The sequence below is a fragment of the Myotis nattereri genome (assembly GCF_964212035.1).
Source record: "Myotis nattereri genome assembly, chromosome: 13".
NCBI lineage: Eukaryota > Metazoa > Chordata > Mammalia > Chiroptera > Vespertilionidae > Myotis > Myotis nattereri.
The window spans coordinates 45,613,699-45,632,716 of record NC_138088.1 but is presented as its reverse complement, the minus strand read 5'-3'; the positions used below and the strand labels follow the sequence as shown (position 1 = coordinate 45,632,716).

General features: G+C 36.5%; 1 protein-coding gene across 2 annotated transcripts in view; it reads right to left on the bottom strand.

The window, feature by feature from the left end:
* SLK (STE20 like kinase) overlaps positions 1-19,018 on the bottom strand; it is a 50,792-nt gene continuing 31,774 nt past the window's right edge. The window contains exons 12-19 of one of the 2 annotated variants that reach the window (XM_081104511.1): positions 18,124-18,303; positions 15,522-15,614; positions 9,257-9,386; positions 8,508-8,632; positions 7,791-7,979; positions 7,120-7,245; positions 6,104-6,217; positions 1-973 (exon numbers count right to left, since the gene is read on the bottom strand). In XM_081104511.1, the coding sequence (XP_080960637.1) occupies positions 827-973; positions 6,104-6,217; positions 7,120-7,245; positions 7,791-7,979; positions 8,508-8,632; positions 9,257-9,386; positions 15,522-15,614; positions 18,124-18,303 (1,104 nt within the window). In that variant the 3' untranslated portion in view covers positions 1-826. The remainder of the gene's footprint in view (positions 974-6,103; positions 6,218-7,119; positions 7,246-7,790; positions 7,980-8,507; positions 8,633-9,256; positions 9,387-15,521; positions 15,615-18,123; positions 18,304-19,018) is intronic. The other variant, XM_081104512.1, reaches the window with a different exon arrangement.

Sequence of the window (19,018 nt, the reverse complement as noted above, 5' to 3'; positions counted from 1 at the left end):
AATTTGGTGAATAATACATTTCCAATTTGGACATCTAAAAATTCTCTCTTTTTTTCATGTTTTCAACCTTGTATACCACGTTTAGGATGAAAATTTTTATCAAATGGTAAAAGAACCAAGATTTTAAAAATTATAATGCTTAATGCTAAGAATGTTTTGTCCCTGTTGAATCAAAAAAGAAAATCCCATTTTAGACTCAATTGAAATTTAGTGTTTTAGGCACTATTTTAATAAAACTAGCACCCTTGAATACTAGCTCAGGCCTAAACAGGTAATTATATTAGATTACTGAAATATTTTTTCTCTTTTAAAAGGGTTTGTTGATATTTAAAGATAAAATTGATTTATTTAATGAATCAGTATTATATTTTGAGCAATTCATAGGTTTTTCATGAGAGCTGATTCACCAAAAGAAAATTATTCCAACTCTCTACAGCAGAGTTCCAACTACAGAATTCAGGCATCAATGAGAAAACGGTATTTACTAATACTCAGTGAAATAACAGGTTTTTTAAAATAACTTTAAACATTATATTTCTAAGAGTTTTTTAGGTAACAGCGTCTAAAGAACACAATCTTTAAGATTAATATACAAAATCACCTTAGGGAATTACTGCAAAATGCTTCTCTGCCAACATGGCCCAGCATCTGTCTTAGTTCCTTTCCCTTCATCTTTGCTAAATAAACAAAACAAACAAAAAAACTCCTAGAAGGTGAGGCAGATGATTGTCTTCATGCACTCTCTAATGTAGACTGTGGCAGAAGATGAAGAGAACAAAATTACATATTTCAAAAGCCAAACTAGACCACAGAATACTTCCCATTGTTACGATCCAGTGGAATGCAAGCTAGGGATAGGATAGAATTTAGAAATTCGGCTCTGTGTTGATGGGTTAAGGCATTCAGACTCCCCAGTCATTTTAAAGAACACTTCCTGTTCCTGCAGTTTCCTGGCAAATTCTTCTTCCAGTGTCTTAAAAAGGAAGGGAAAAGGAAATTAGGCACTGGTATTTCAAACAGAATTTACTTTGGTGGCCAAGATAAAACTATTTGCCCCAAACCCATTCTCTGTATGTTATCCTACGGAAGACCAGACTGCGCAATAGTTAGGATCAAAGGCTGTGCACAGCCCTAGGTTCAATTCAAGTCTTGGCTCAGCCATACTAATGGCTAACTTGGGTCAATTACTTAACTTCTCTATCTTACAGAATCATTTCATTCTTCTGCTATAAATAGGGAAAACACCACCCACCTCACTGGGCTGCTGCATGAGGATTAAATGTGATGATGATGTACTTAACACATACTTGGTACTCAGTAGATGGCACCTACTATTATCTGTCACTCCCATGTGACTTACTATTGTCTATTTTTTATTTTGATTATTGATGTGCATGTTTTTTCTACCACACTGGACTATAAATTGTTGATTCAACATTATATCCCCATAATACAGAGCAAATTTAAGTGCTTGATAAATATCTGAGGTATCAATGACTTTGCAGAAAAGTGATTCAGGGATAAAGTGCTGCTACAGAGGTACAAAGTATAGAAGAAGATGGAAGGATACAAGAAGGTTTCTCAGAAGAAATGAAACATGAATTTAGTCTTGAAGTCAAGATAAGAAATTAATAGACAGGATGGGGAAGGCATGCCAGACAAAGAGCTGAAACAATGCAGAGGCAGGAAACTGCAAAACTGGTTTGAATAACGCTGATTATACCCTATTAGAGGCCTAGTGCACAAATTCGTGCACCAGTGGGGTCCCTTGGCCTGGCCTGCGGGATCGGGCCAAAACCAGCTCTCCAACCGCAATCACCCAAGACGTACTGGATTGTGAGAGGGCACAGGCCAGGCCGAGGGACCCCACCAGTGCACGATCAGGGCCAGGGAAGGACGCAAGAGGTTGGCCAGACAGGGAGGGACCGCAGGAAGGCTCCAGGGCATGTCCAGCCTATCTCCCTCAGTCAAGATCAGTCCAGCAGCAAGCTAACCTACCGGTCGGAGCATCTGCCCCCTGGTGGTCAGTGCACATCATAGTGACTGGCTGACCAGTGGACTATCTGCCCCCGGTGGTCAGTGCATGTCATAGCGAGCTGTTGAGCGGCCTTAGCATATCATTAGCATATTACGCTTTGATTGGTTGAACGGATGACCAGACGACTGGACACTTAGCATATTAGGCTTTTATTATATAGGAAGGAGGATACTGAAACGGAACCTGGGATCAAAGTGGTTAGAGGAAGATGAAGCTAGAAAAGTTGACTGTGGCCAATGTGTGGCACTATGAAGGCTTAAAAGTCAGACTGAGCCCTGGCCAGTTTTCTCGATGGTTAGAGCATCTGTCTGTGGATCAAAGGGTCACAGGTTTGAGCCCTGACCCCAGGTTCGGGAACGTGAGGAAGGCAACCAATTGATGGGTCTCTCTCACGTTGATGTTTCTCTCTCACATTGATGTTTCTCTCTCACGTGGATATTTGTCTCTCTCTCTCTTCTCCCCTTCACCCTCCCTTTCATTGAAAAATCAATGGAAGAAATATCCTCAGGTGAGGATTTTTTTTAAAAAAGTCAGATTGAGGTATTTACATTTTTTTCTGAAAGAACTAAAGATTTATCAGTACCACTATGACAGTATCAGAAATGTTCTTGAGGGTAAATATTCTGGTGATGGTAGGCAAGTAGGAAAAAAGAAAAGAAGCTAGAGACCGGAAGGCCATTAGGACATTATTGAACAATGTTAAGCAAGTAGTAAGATGATAATATGAAAAAGAGAAATATTATGATTGAATGTGGGGTATCATGGAAATAAAAAATAATTCAGGTTTCTAGCCTAGATGTCAAGAGAACAGGAATGTGGGAAGAACATCTGTTGGTGAAGGGACTATGGAGAGAGGGAAAAGGTGAGACATAGGTGAAGAAAAAAGGATGTTAAGTTTAGTTTTATCTCCCCTGAGTTTAAAATCTTTAGTCAACATTCAACAGGTGTATAATGACCATTATAATGTGCAGGAACTATTCTAAAAGTTAGGGATGTACCGGTGACCAAGCGATAATGTCCCTGCTTTCAAGGAGCCTACATTCTTGTGAGAGAAGACAAACAATAAACAAATGTATCTGGTGGTGATGAATGCTATGAAGAAAAACAAAGAAAGGTGAGGGTATAGAGAGTGTTTGAGGTGGGTATGGAGTCTATTTTATATATAGCGATCCAAAAAAAGAACCTTTGATGAAATGATATTGGAACAGAGGCCTGAATGAAATGAGGAATGGAACATTCAGGTAGAAAATGGGAGCTCTGAGAATGAACTGATAAAACAATAAACAATCTACACTAATAAAAGACAAAGATGCTAACTGACTGTACCTTTGCTATGCCCAAGCCACGCCCACCAGCCAATCAGAGCAAATATATGCAAATTAACCCAACCAAGATGGCGGCCGGCAGCCACAGAGCTGAAGCAAGTAGGAGGCTTGGTTGCCCCAGCGATGGAGGAAGCCAAGCTTCCTGCCTGCGGCTGTGGCCTCCGCAAAAGGCCACAAAGTTTCAATTATAGAAGCTAAATAAATCCCAGATACCTGCTTCTAGCCAGCCTCCACTGGGAGCTTGGGTGGCTGGGGGCTGTGGCCAGCCTGCAAACAGCCATCAGCCCCTCATCCAGGCTGGCCAGGCACCCCAGCAGGACTCTCCCACCCTGAAGGGGGTGTGGCCAGACTGAAAACGGCCCTCTGCCCCTCACCCAGGCTGGCCAGGCACCCCAGTGGGGACCCCCACCCTGAAGGAGCTGTAGCCAGCCTGCAAAGAGCCATCAGCCACTCACCCAAGCTGGCCAGGCACCCCAGCAGGACCCCCCCACCCTGAAGGGGCTGTGGCCAACCTGCAAACAGCCCTCAGCCCCTCACCTAGACTGGCCAGGCACCCCAGCGGAGACCCCCACCCTGAAGGGGCTGTGGCCAGCCTGCAAACAGCCATCAGCCACTCACCCAGGCTGGCCAGGCACCCAGCCTGAAAACGGCCTTCAGCCCCTCACCCAGGCTGACCAGGCACCCCAGCGGGGACCCCCACCCTGAAGAGGGTGTGGCCAGTCTGAAAACGGCCCTCAGCCCCTCACCCAGGCTGGCCAGGCACCCCAGCGGGATCCCCACCCTGATCCGGGACACCATTCAGGGCAAACCAGCTGGCCCCCACCCATGCACCAGGCCTCTATCCTGTATAATAAAAGGGTAACATGCAAATTGACCCTAACAGCAGAGGGACTTGGAATCACTGTTCACTATGACACACACTGACCACCAGGGGGCACACTGGTGGTCAGTGTGCTCCCATGGGGGAGCTCTGCTCAGCCACAAGTCAGGCTGACGGCTGCCAGTACAGCGGTGGTGGTGGGAGCCTCTCCCGCCTCCTCAGCAGCACTAAGGATGTCCAACTGCAGCTAGGCCTGCTCCCCAATGGCAAGTGGACATCCCCCGAGGGCTCCCGGGCTGCCAGAGGGATGTCTGATTGCCAGCTTAGGCCCAATCCCTTAGGGAGCAGGCCGAAGCCAGCAGGTGGTCATCCCCCGAGGGGTCCCAGACTGTGAGAGGGCACAGGCCGGGCTGAGGGACCCTCCCGAGTGCACAAATTTTTGTGCACCGGGCCTCTGGTAATAGCAGTAATAACCATTCATTGAACCCTGACCACGCTCAAGTACTGGGACCACTGCTGTGCATGCAGCACTTCCTTTAACTGTCTTAACCCCACTAAGATAAATTTTACAAATAAGGAGAACTAGACTTAGAAATGTTAAATAACAAAATTAATCAGTGTCAACAATGATATTGTAATCCAGATCTGCATGACTTTAGAATTTGTGCTCTATACAACCCCTACTATACAAGTTTTGGGATTGTCCTTAAATATGCAACAGTTGAAGCCATGACTAGCTATGAGGACAGAACTAAGGATGTAAAACTGGGAAATGTTTACACTTCAGGTGCCTGGATGACAAAGAAAAGGTGATAAAGAGCACAAAGAAGAGAGTGTATCACAAAAGTCAGGCAAGAAGAGAATTTTAAGAAACAAGATTTATAATCAGAACAATTAGATAATGTCATAGGACCTGGTTATTACCAACTCACTTGTGACCAGTTAAAGTTCAATTTGGGAGTTTGAAGTGAAAGCTAGACTGCAAAGAGTTAAAAGAAACTAGAGAAAGAGAATTCTCACTGTTTACCCTTCCATGTCTTTTGAATTCTGAACCATATGACTGTATAACCTATTCAAGAATTTAAAAATAAAATTTAAGTTAAAAAGCCACACTATCAACTAATTCACTGATTGGATGAATAGAAGAAAGGAATGGTTGAAATGTACAGCAGGCAAGAAGCCCAAGAGAAAATAAAGCTTTAAGTTTAGAGTTAACAAAGGGAGAGGATCACATAGTGATAACAAGAACTGAATGGTTGACCAACTGGACCAGACTATCAGACAGCCAAGTGCAAATAAGGAAAATGGGTAGCTGGTTAGATAAAGGCAGGGAAGCCATTCCTATTTTATTGTCAATTTACATAACACCCCATGGCCTTGCAATCTGGCTCCCTGTCAATCTGTCTAGATCAAGCTGTCATTACTTCCTTCTCCCCTTCTCTAATGCCTACACATATGAACACACTCCCCTTATGGGGAGCTACTTATAATTTCTGTACACATTACCTTCAGTCATTTTCTTCTCTGTGCCTAAATTGCCTCGTCCCACCCCAATCTATCTGTTCACCCAGTAAGCTCTTACTCATCCTTCAAGCCCCTCTTGGCTTACAAGGCATCTCCTCTCAGAAGCTTCCCTGAGTCCCCCACGAAGACCTAAGCACTCTTCCTTGGCTTGCACACTGTGCTCCTCTCCCCTGTATTTTGAACTTAACTCCTTCAGTACAGCAATGATCCTACTGATCTGTAATTGCTTGTCACCAGATTCTGAACCTTTGGGGGACAGAGATTTTATCTCCTCTCCCCTGTATCTCCTGCATCTGACACTCATTAGGTAAAGAGCCAATAGCTGGGAGGATGAGTGGATGGATGGATGGACGGACAGACGGATGCAAACATTTTAATTAAAACTTTTAAAATTACCTTTTTCCTAGGTCTCAATTTCTCTCTCCATTCCTTTAATTCCTGGCTGTGCTCCTCATCTAACTCCTTTAGTTTCTGAGTCTCATGCTCAACCAATAGATGGCATTTTTCATTCTGGAAATAAAAGTTTGGGTTAAAAAACTTCAGATCAACAAAGTAACTTTTCACAAATACATTATCTTCCAAAATAATAAATTATTCATCAAACACTAGGCTACTACTGAGGTTCAAATTCTCCTCTAAAAACCAAGAGCCAAGAATTAGGAAATGAGTCATAGCTTCATCTTTGCAAGTTTAGAAGCTAGGTCTATTACCATATGAAAAGAACTTAACTAGGTAGATTAGTTTGATCCTGCTTTTCCTTTCTAAGGTTTACTCATAAAACTGACACTTCAGAAGGCAGCTTGTATACATTTTACCCGTTGTTACCAAAATATAGGATTCAGAAATCTTCCATTCTGGTAAATTAAGCAAATATGTAGAGTATCCAAAATGCATACACTACACTGAAATTCTAAACATTTTAGGCTATCTTCTAGATTGGGTTGCATATTCCAGGTAAGGTTCAAAAACAGTCCTCTCTAAAGTAATCTTTAAATTTCTTAGGGAAAAATTCTCATATATTTAGTTTATCACCTTTTTCATGAACCTAGAAGAAAATAAGCTATTTCTCCCTAAATGAAATTTCAAATTCAGAATCTGGTAATGAAACTGCTTAGATCATTCTGAAAACTTTGTTCATCTTCTTTGCAAAATATATTAAAAATACTCAATACTACTTTTGAAAGACTCAACTTCTTAGGTTATTTATAATTTAGCTTCATGCTATATTATAGTTACATATAATACAAACAAGTGCCTATGATACTAAAGTGATCTTACTTTCGGTCTGTAATAGGAAACAGATTCCAGCATTTTCATGAGTAAAGTGAAGCTTACTTTGGTTAGCTATTATTTTCCCAAACCCGGTGATGCTCATCTATTACCAGCTTTGTCTTAGAGCTTCCATATCTAACCTGCAGCTGATGCAGCTCTCGGACATTGGCTTCACACTGCAACTGAAGATCCCGCATTTGATTTTCATGTTTTTGATGCTGAGCCATCCTCTCATTTTTCTGCCTCTTTTCTTCTTGAGCAGCAAACTGTAAATAAGAAAAATAAAAGCAAATATGGTTAACAAGCAATACAATTTCTTTATCTTCCAAAGGTATTAATTAAGAAATTTACTAAAGCTTAAAGTACAATAAATTAAAGATGCTTGTAATAATATATTGTGACTCAAGCTGGAGTCTATTTTATGGGGAGGGGAGGACTTCTGATTACAACCTTGTTCCTCCCATCAGCTTAGTGACTGACCTCAGTTAATTTGTGTGTGTGACTTCTGAAATATAGTGAAGTCTTATGTTTTTACTTTAAAAGTTGTCCAAGTCATCTCATTCCCAAGGCTAATTTTAGGACCACTATAATCCAGGACCTGGTGTGGGGCATAGGAGAGAAGGCTCTGCCCTCTGTGGCCATCACCCTAGAAAGACTAAGTTGGTACATGCCATATATCTACCCCCAACCCACAGAGCCAAAGTGAACATCAATAAGTGCAATAAATGTTTACAACACAATCATGTGACCCTTCCAAAAGTCATTCAAATATTCTTAACCTAAAAGAGAAGACAGTAATTTGCTTATTTACCTGTTTAATTTTTTCACGGTCCTGATCTGGTGTAGCCGTTGAGTTAATTCTCAAACTTTTCTTAAACATGGCCATTCGAGTCTTGGCTTCACTACGTTGAATCTTAGGCAGTCTTGCTCTTTCTTGAGTCTGTCTGTTTTTCAATTCCTCAATAAGTCGTTGATTGTAACGCTGCATTTGTTCTGTTTCCTAAGAAAGTTTTAAACAGAATCCAGTTGACGTAGATATAATTTAACACTCAGTGCCCACGCATATGTTCAAGCATGCCATTTTGTTGTTGTTTCCCAAAATTACTCTCTCCCTTATTGCATAAAAATCAGCAAAATATTAGCCAAAAAATAACTTCTAGGAAAAATGAAGCTATTAGTAATAAGAGTCTTATGTTGAAGCTCTCTTTTACTAAGTATAGGGAGTCAACACTTTTAAGATACATGAACCACAAATAGAGCCACAATAGCTACTTTTGAGAGAACAAGATGAAGATTATCAAGGCCATTAGGCATTATAATTAGTTACCTTCCATGGAATTTGTAGAAAAGAAGTTTGCAATCATGATCGACATACAATTAATTACTCCAAACTTCATCAAAGACATTTTAGGATAAAATAAAGAAATCTGAAACGCATTCTCTAAGACGTATAAGTTTCAAAAATGAAATCCTCATTCTGCAAACTTTAAAATGAACAAAAAAGTAAATAAATTTTCCTTTCATTAACCTTCTCATGGCGCTTCAGTAACTGATGTCTTTGCATGAAATACTGATCTTTAAGTTGCTGTTTGAGCAGCTGGTGTTTTTCTTGTAAGTGTCGTTCTTCAAGCTCCCAAATTGCAGCTTCTCGAGCTAGAAAGAAGAAAGCAATTTTCAAAATGTCATTTTGATCTTTTTACTAATGTACTTTGGATTTCATTTTTTTACATAAATTTACATAAAAGTTATCTATATACACTTACATACAAGCTGACATTCTGAGCTATAAATAAAATATTACCAATGTAAAGATAACATCTATTACTACTTTCAGTTCTGTTCTAATGTCCTATAACAGAGAATGCCACACCCCCAAAACCAAAATTCTATTTAATCATCTTCATGAGAAATTAAAAAAAAAAATCTAAGCTGTTACTTAGGGGAAATAAGTGGTTAAAATCCCGTTCTATCATGTAGCCATTAAGTATACCAACAATTATAAGACATAATGAGTATGTAAAATTATTCAGGTACATTTCTAGCATCATCTGGACAAAAAGATGTTTTAAGGAATATATTTATTTTCACTTGAACTGTCATAAAGGAATTCTATAACTCACAGTATTTTATAAATTTTTTCCTCTTATTTACTCAACTTTATCTATCCCTATACCACTCTAGCAAAGGAAAGCATTCAAATAATTTTCAAGGTATAGCTCCACAATGTTTTTGAGATAACATTTTATAGGTACACATATGCTGCATAATTTCATATACCTCTCATGAGTTGCTGCTTGTTATTCAGGCACTCTCTCTCAATATTGGCTAACTCTGCCTTCTGCTGCTGGATGATCTTTTTCAGAGAGCCATCTAATTCTTGTTGTTGCTTCTGAACAAACTCTTGTTCCTATTAGACATAGTTAACCATCAGTTAAGACATATTTACTGAGCAAAACATCCATTTATCTGTATGACTGTATATATTAGTGGTTATCAAGATTTCTAAACCAAGTTTCTAAAGTTAGTGAAATTTTTTAAATACTAAGATTATATAGAGTATAAATGTATTAGTCACCCAATTCAAGCCTATGAAAAAAGTACTAGAATACATAATATTCTAAACTCATCATTAAGACTAACACATACAAAAGAAGTCTATTATCCACTCATAATTAAAATGCCCGGTTACACTGGCATCTTTGGGAAAATAATAAATTTACATCTTCTAAAACTGACTATCCATTCCAGTATGGTGTAGATAAAACAAGAACAAACAAGAAATGCCTTTTGGAAAGAAAGGCCATGAACAGCAGATAAATAAAACAGATGTCAGAACTTTAAACACGATTTTTCTGACAAACAGTTAGGAAGAAATACCATGTCTATACTAATAGAGAAAGATAGTTTCTGTGTCAACAGCCTGTGCTTAAAAAGAACAATAGTTTGAGGACTTAATAAGAAATAGTGCATTGCTAGAGAAATGTGAACTAGGAATAGGAAAGTGAAGCTACATTTATAAATCTATAAACAAAATTCCTTATAATCAGAGAACTCTTCTAACATGTTTGGGATTCACTCACTCATCCAACAAATATTTACTGAGTACATACTATGTATGTACATACCAAATTTATGCTTTAAAAATACCCTTTGGTTACTGTGTAAGAAAGGATAAAGTGAATTATGATCTTTATGCTAGAACATACATTTACATAAGAAAAGGAACAATATCCAAATTGAAGGAATGTAAATTTTGCCCAGGAAATGTTTGGATTTCTACCCCTCTCTTGGCAGTTAGAGCAGTTTGTGATTAGCTCAAAGGATATTCTGATCAATATGAGTGTAGATTTAAAAATTTAGTGTTGAAGCACCATTTCACCTATATTTCCTCCTCTTGCATATCCTAGAGAAGATAAAACCCTAACATCCTTTTGGAACTAATTTTTGGGCCTCAAACAGAGTCTCATAGATCTAAATCACAACCAGCCTGGCTTCAGTGCACAAAGAACAAGTCTAGCAGTGCTCCTCAAGTCCTTGCCTTACTACTGTCCCTGGAGGTGAGGATCAGGTCTTACCATTCATGACATCCTGTAATTCGGAGTCACAAAAGCTACTATCTCATCTGCATCATAATTTGTATTTTAGCAAAAATACAAATATACAGTAGCAAAAAGACTAATGAATTGCCTCTATAAATAAAATTGTCAACTTGACTACAGATACCTATATAACTTTATCACAGCAAAAAATAAATAAAACTAAATATTTAAATTCAACTATATAGAATAAGGTCTTTTGAGTTTTATTTAAAGAGATGCAAAATTTCCAAGCCTATCTTTTAAGCAGTTACAACAAAGAAAGTTGTTCAAGCTTCTCTTTGTCCTACAGTAAATATCACTTGTAATAAAAATTAAATTGTTTCTCTAATTTCATTATAAAATTTCTATATGCAAACTTATTAAATAAACCTACATTAGCTGGCAGACATATCAAAGGGTTTTCTTTTGTTCAACATTATTTGTCATTGGTTTGCATAAAAAACTTTAAAAAAATGTGTGTGATCCTGGCCAGGTAGCTCAGTTGGTTGGAGCAACGTCCCATACCAGGAGGCAACCAATCAATGTCTCTGTGTCTCTCTTTCTCTCTCTCTCCTCTCTCTCTCTCTCTCTCTCTCTCTCTCTCTCTCCCTCTCTAAAAATCAACAAAAAGTCATATCCTCAGGTGAGGACAAAAAAAAATATTTATGTGTGATGGGTCCAAATTAACTAGCATAAATATAAATATTACATTTAGGCTCAAAAATATCAAGTGCAAAAATACAAGATGGGGCAAATACATATTTATTTATACGCATTTATATTGAAAATTAAAAAGGTATATACAAATCAGTGCCACTCAAACGCAATTTTTTGTCAATGCCAATTTTGGTCACATTACTGTTATATATTTATGTCTAGATAAACAATATATGAATTCTATTAAAAGAAAACCTTTAAGTAAGCAGTGAGCCCCTTCTCTTAGTATTACACGTTCAAAAGTTCAACAGTAGCCTTAGCCAGTTTGGCTCAGTGGATAGAGTATTAGCCCTCAAATTGAAGGGTCTCGGGTTCAATTCCAGTCAAGGGCATGTACCTGGGTTGCAGACTCGATCCCTGGCCCCAATCAGGAAACATGCGGGGGCAACCAATTGATGTGTCTCTCTCACATCAATATTTCTCTCTGTGTGTCTCTCCCCCTCCCTTTCACGCTAAAAATCAATGGAAAAATATCCTCAGGTGAGGATTAACAACAACAAAAAGCAGGCACAACAAAAAGCAGGCAGAACTAGCATTGCTCTGCTCCAGAAGGTAAAATACAGGACTAACAGGAAAGAGTCAAGGTAGGCAATATATGGCAGTGCTTCCTAATAACTAGTTAGCAAAAACACCAGCTGCCTTACAGAGCTATGAACCTGAATAATTAAGCAGAGTCTGAATGATTACACAGTCAAGAATAATGCTCGGATAATTGTTTATATTAAAGCTAAAAATTACCTGAAAGGTCTTTTACATACTAATTAATACATTTTATTACCTCAAAAGAAATGAAATTTTAATATTATTGAGCTTTCATTAACTTTCCTTACTCCATAAGCCAAGTACAACATGTTCACAATGGAATTTTTTAGTTAGAAATTACTCTTAGGCTCTAGATGAAAACTGATGTTACATTCCAAAAAGACTGTACAAATTACATTCATCCAATAAAAAAATTGAGATCAATCTGATCACTGGAAGTAAATACTTTTTAAAAGGACACATAAATTGTAAAATGAGTGCCCATTAAATGTACAAGTTTGAATTTGGTAAGTAATTTTAATTTTATCATATTCATCAGATATCTATGAACATGAAAAATACAACTCTGTGTTTTAGAAAACTGTAAGAAAGGGTTATAATATATTGGGCTATTTGTACAGAATTTGATCATTTTAACACAAAAGAAAAGCTAAAAATGGTAATGATCAGAAAAGTGATCGTAATTCATAATTTCTCCCTCTCGTTAAAAAAATTAATGTTTTTTTTACTCTTTTAGAAAACTATAGAGTCCAACAGCTACCAATAAAAATAAATTAGTCTAATTTCAGGAGAGGGGAAAGAGGGGGTTGAAATCAAGCTGTATTCTATCTACTCCAGTTGTATATATCAAACGTAACAAACAAAAATTAGAGTGTTAAATGAGCTAGTCACTCCCTATAGAAACTGTGAGAAAGAATACAGCCTAGAATTCCAGACTTAATTTAAAACTACAAGAAGAATAGCAATTCACTATTCATTATGGAAAATTGAATAGTGAAAACTAGAGTTAAATGGAACTACAATCACCACTTTTAATATGTCTTTTCTGACCATATCCATAATTAAAACAGCTACATAAATATATATGCAATCAAAATGTCACTTCACACAAAGATAAAAATCTAACCACAGCATTCAACTTCTCACATGTGCAAAGTTCATAAAATACTATTGGGAAGATATTTCTTAAAAATATGAAAATCTCAAATTAAAAATTGTGGTGGGGTAGATAGGAAAAGAACACTGTATTAGAAGTGTTCTAGTTCTAATCTCTTAGTGACTTTAGGCAGATCACTTAGACTTCTGAACCTTGATTTCTTCATCTGTAAAATGAATACACTCCATCCCTACATTAGGGTGGTGGCAGTGAGAATAAAATGTGAAAACTCTGAAGAATATGTACTAAAAGTCATGTCAAGTTATTAGTTATTGTCATTACTGACATTATCATCTATCAATCTTCTAAGGTTTTAACAAATAAAACTAACAATGAAAAGGCACATGTGAGCCAAAGAAAAAGCAGGTAAAACAGGAGAAGGCATCCTCCTACAGGCACGCGGGACTTACGTCCTGCATTTGGGCGTTGAAGACTGCACAAGATGACAACTGAAAAGACTGAATCATGGCCTGAGCAAGACCCTGTGGATCAGAATACAACGCACCTCCCAGGTGAGAATATAGCTGAATGACTATTTATAAATGGAAAAAAATAATTATACAAATGTTGAGTTTCTTGAGGCGTGAAACAGAGGGGCCTCTTTCTCCTCTGTAAAATGAAGGATTTGAACTAGATAATGGTTTCCAAACTCTTGCTGGCATTTTTTTAAAATCAGTCAAGCCCTCTTTTAAAAAACTCACCAAAAATACATAAAATTTATAAAACAGATAAAGTGGTGCTGCATGAGTTGAAGTGGAAGCAGGGGCCGAGAGCCCCAAAGTCCTCACTTTTTGAAGGATTCTCAAGGTACTTCTTCTAATCTCAAGAGCTACTGGAGGCTCAGTTTGAAAACCACTGGACCAGATGATCAAATACATTCTAGCTCCATGAATATATGGCTATTATTTATAAACACTCAAAAAAAGTTTAAAATAGACTCTGTAATCAAGTCTTAGCACCTTCATTAAAAGCAGTAGCTAAAGAGAAATACTTTTGAAATTTGTTTTACTAAATTCTTCATTAAATTTACAAAAATAACTACTTTCAGCTTTCATCGGAAAATATAGTCTAACACACAAAATTATATGAATAATCACCAACAAAGTTTTACTAAAGTATAGGATGACCTAATTCATTCAATGCTAAATTCTCAATTTCAACTCTATAATCTGATATATTATCCTTTGGAATTTAAAAAGTTTACATTCCTTTACAAGGCAAAAACTGTATTATTATTATTATCTGATTTAAAATCCAAATTACTCAAAAACGTACAACCAGCAAGGACTTCCCTTCCACCTAATAACAAGAAATGGCCAACAACCACTAAGCTAAACTGCTAAGATTTTATATTTAGCACAAAAAGGGTAGCTTAAATATGAGAGGCAGTAAGTATGTTATGGTGGTTCAATGTGGAACTAAACTTGGCTAGACAAGTATTCTGGTTCTACCATTAACCAGATGTGTGATCTTAGAAAAGTCACTCAACTTTCCTGTGCTTTTAGTTTCCTCACTGTAGGATGGAGATAATAAGAGAAACTACTTCATATATTGTGAGGAGAAATGAGTTTATACAGGTAAAGCATTTAGAACAGTGCTTGATACATAGTAAATGCTATGTTTGCTATTTAGTCATCTCCAAACCAGTCAAAAGAAAACTTTTTACTATTAAAATTTTTAATCTGAGATATTTATTCTTTTTTATGGTATTAAAATAGTCTCTCCTTTGAAATGATGGTGACAAGTAAATGACAGTTTTAAAATATCCTTACTTGGCAAAAATAAAATTTTAATGGCAATCCATTTGTCATGGTCCCCAGTGTTTTTTGGTTATATTTTGTGTTCCTTTTCATGGGTCTATAAAGTTTAAAAGTCTGAGAACCACTTTTGAAATTACATAAAACCACATTTAAAAGATAATATAAAGCAAGAGTTAATATATAATCCATGTCTCTTCTTCCTTTCATTGACATATTAACTATATATTGAACTCACTTTTCTTTGCCTCCAAGCTGAGTGCAAACTTAATTAAAAGAAAAATGATTCCTTGTAGAGTCACATGAAATTCTATATAAGAATATATTGAAAATACTAATTTATCTAATTTAATAAAGAATTCACTCATCTTAATTGGCTCAGCCTTATAACCTAGAATCAAATTTATATGGGTAAAAATAGTCTATTTTTTTAACTGCTAGATTCTGAGTCAAAAAGAAAAACAACAGACTTATATTTAAAATTGGGCTCAGCCAATATGGCTCAGTAGTTGAATATAGACCTATGAACCAGGAGGTCACGGTTCGATTCCTGGTCAGGGCACATGCCCGGGTTGCGAGCTCGATCCCCAGCATGGAGCATATTAGCAACTTAAATGTCACCATTAGTGTGCCTTTAGTACTACATAAGAATGCCCTGGGAACCTTTGTATGACATACAAAGTCAATAACATAATAATTACATTTAGAAATTACCCTTTCAACCATGGTTTACTGAGCTGTTAGAATAATGCTGCTTTCTGTTTTTAGTAGCATTAAGCTGCTGCTGTTACCTGAGCATGCTGGGTTTGTGCAAGCTCCTCTTTCCTGCGTTTCATGAGCTCTTTTCTCAGCTCTTTGGGTGCACTCTCCACTTCATTTATAACCTACAGTGTATAAGCATGCAGGAGGTGGGGAAATAATACTTTCTCCACAGCAAGCATTTATGTGAGCAAACTACAAGTCAAATATTAAAGCTGTTAAAAAGTTGAACATGCATTAGCATAGGTATTAGTTTGGTGAAAAAGAATGAAAGGACAGAACATGCTTAATCTCAGTGCAGAAAAGGGACATTATGCCATGTAGAAGGTAATTAGTTGCTTAATTATCCCTACGTATCATTCCCTCTAAAGACCCAAAGACAATCAATAAAGGATTACTTACAGTACTGATGCTAAACTAAGATAATTAACTCAACTGACCTTCTTGAAAGATCATAAAATTATATCTATTGACACTGTTTGAAATATTGGGCATAAGGAAAGCTAATGCCCCTTATAAAAGTGAAACATTTCATAATTAGCTTGATAATTTTAAATAAAATCCACTAAATGAGATCAAAAGAACAACAGGGTAAGTAAGCCTTAGGACACACAAAGGAGAAATAAATGGATACTACATTTTCTTTTTTTTATATAACACACCATTTTATACACGGTGTGATAAAAATAAATATATCTGACACTTTTGAGTTGGATTAAAATAACATTCTCCTTTGCTGACAATTTAAGCCAAACTTAATTGTCAAGTTTAAAATCAGTAATATAAGCCCTCATAAAATAAGTTTAATTTGCTATGATTTATTATACCCAATAAAACATATCATAAAATGAAGTATAATTTAGAGTTCTTTCTTTTAAATCATTTCAAAATTCTAGCTATGTATTCCACCTAAAAACAGACCTGTAATCCAACTATGAAAAATGATCATGTATTTACACAAGTAAAAGCACCAAAAGCAACCAGATTCCAAATCACCACATGCTGTTGATGGTTTGTGAAAGAGACTGATTTTGATTTAACAGGGTATTTAAAATTTCCCATCAGTAATTCCTCATGAAACCAAATCACCATTAAAGGAAGAGACTCTCCAAATGCAAGAAGTTTAGTGATAAGGAAAAAAAATACATAATATAATTATTTAAAATATGCATTATCATGATCTCAAACATATTCACTGGCTAAAATTCCCTTACCCAAAACAGTAACAATAACTAGAGACTCATGTATCTAGGATTAAATCACATTATTTACCTGTAAAATTTTATTTATTTAATTTGCTAGTAAAAATAAACTCTCACCCAGCTGGTATGGCTCAGAGGTTGAGCATCTACCTATGAACCAGGAGGTCACGGTTTGATTCCTAGTCAGGATACATGCCCAGGTTGTGGGCTTGATCCCCAGTAGGCAAGAGGCAGCTGATCAATGATTCTCTCTCATCATTGATGTTTCTATCTCCCTCTCCCTTCCACTCTGAAATGAAAAAATATATATATTTTTAAATAACCTCTCAATGAAAACTACCCACGGTTTCAAGAGAATTAACATGTAGCCTCAGTAAAAGTCATACACCATGATATACAAAGCCATTTTATGTAAAATATGAGACAAAACAGTAATTTTTAGAAATGATAGCCACATCAAATAAAATTATATACCATTTCATTCACCTTTACCTAAAGAAATCATTGAAGACACTATATTTATTAATGTTTGATTCTATCCTTTTTAAAGTAGATCCTCAAGTTCAGCAATATGATGTTCAATTTTCTGCATAATTTAAATGTTAAAGTCAATGGAGCTGGGTATTTGAAACATACAAAAGTGAAAATGCATTCACTAGTTTGGTTGAGATGTTTTGGTTCCATCCTAATAGATATATCATAATTATTGTTCCTGGGTCCTTTATAATCATGAAAAGGTACTTCTCCTCCTACACTAAAGGTACAGAATAAATCATAAAATTATCTCTTAAAGCTGCTAATATATAAAGCTCTCTTAGTCTGGGGAGAAAAAGACATACTAATCCAATATATAAGTCTTCTTTCTCAATCAATGACAATCTTACACACCACAAACAAGATTCTACCACAATATGGAATAGTTTCAGGAAAAATGAAAAAATTCATCCTATTCAAATGATTTTACAGATGTTTTCTACCTTTGATTCTTCAAAGTATCTCACAATTTGATGAATTTGAATTTCAGATTATTTAGCTTTTGTTTCGGTACAATGTCAAAGAGAGGCAATTAACTTAATAAAAAGAATATTTTAAGTATGAATTAAATATATTATTGCCTCCTACAAACATAACATTAAGTTTTCTTGAAAAAATGCTTCTGTAATAGGCCTTAAATGTTGTATTAATAAAAGAGAAATGATAATTTGGAAGAAAAATGAAGACTTGGTTCAACGTGTAGCTGGATACTTACTGGCAGATTGTGAACTTGAAGAGGCCATTAAAACCTCTTCTACTCCAGCCTCCTGAGCAGTAAAATGGGTTAACACCTGACCTTACTACTAACCTACATAACTGTTGGGAAGATAACAAAAAAAAGAGTCCTATTTAACTAATAAAAGTAGCTTGAATAATTAAAAACAGTAGTTACACTTACCTCCTTTTTTCGGTTCTTCAATATATTCTGAAATTTGGACAATTCTCTCTCTTGTTCTCCTTTAATGCGTTTGGCTTCATCTCGCAAGCGATTTGTGTGTTCTTGTTCTAGACGTTCAATAGTCTGTTTCTGCTGTTTTTCTAGATTCTCAATTTCTTGGTCATATTGTCGCTTTTTGCTCTGTAAAACAATGTAGCTCAAGATCATTTTCTTTTTCTTTTTTTTTTTTTCTTTTTTTTCTTTCCATGAGAACTGTCTTTTCCTGAAATGTTGCAGATCGGTTACAGCAAACAGAACGGCGACCGTCAAGGAAAACTGTCACTCTGGGCTCCTTTTTGACCGCAGCAGCTACGTGGAAGCAGCTGTAGCTTCGATAAGGGCCACCATTTTATTTTTCTATCACTCATATTAACTATTATAATGAAGATGTTTACTAAGAGGACATAACTAGCATTTTAATTTATATGTAATGAATATAACCTTTGTAGTACTGAACAAGTCAAATGAACTAAAATATATAATTTTTCAAAAAGTCATGCATTTCTTTTCTTCTAACATGGAAAATAAATACAGTTGACCCCTAAGTAGGTTTGAATTGTACAGGTCCACTCATATACAGATTCTTTTCTTTCAATAAATATACAGTTGGCTCTCTGTATCCCTGGGTTTCACATCTGCACATTCAACCAATCACAAATTGAAAACAGTATTTTCAACCCATGGTTGGGAATCCATGGATGCAAAGGCCTATTGTATGCATTGTTCTATATCTTCAGATTTTGGTATCCATGGGGGGGGGGGGGGTCCTGAAACCAATCCTCCGCAGATACCCAGGGACAACTGCAGTTAGGTTTTTAAGAAGTTACAAGTTAAACATGGATTTTCTACTGCACAA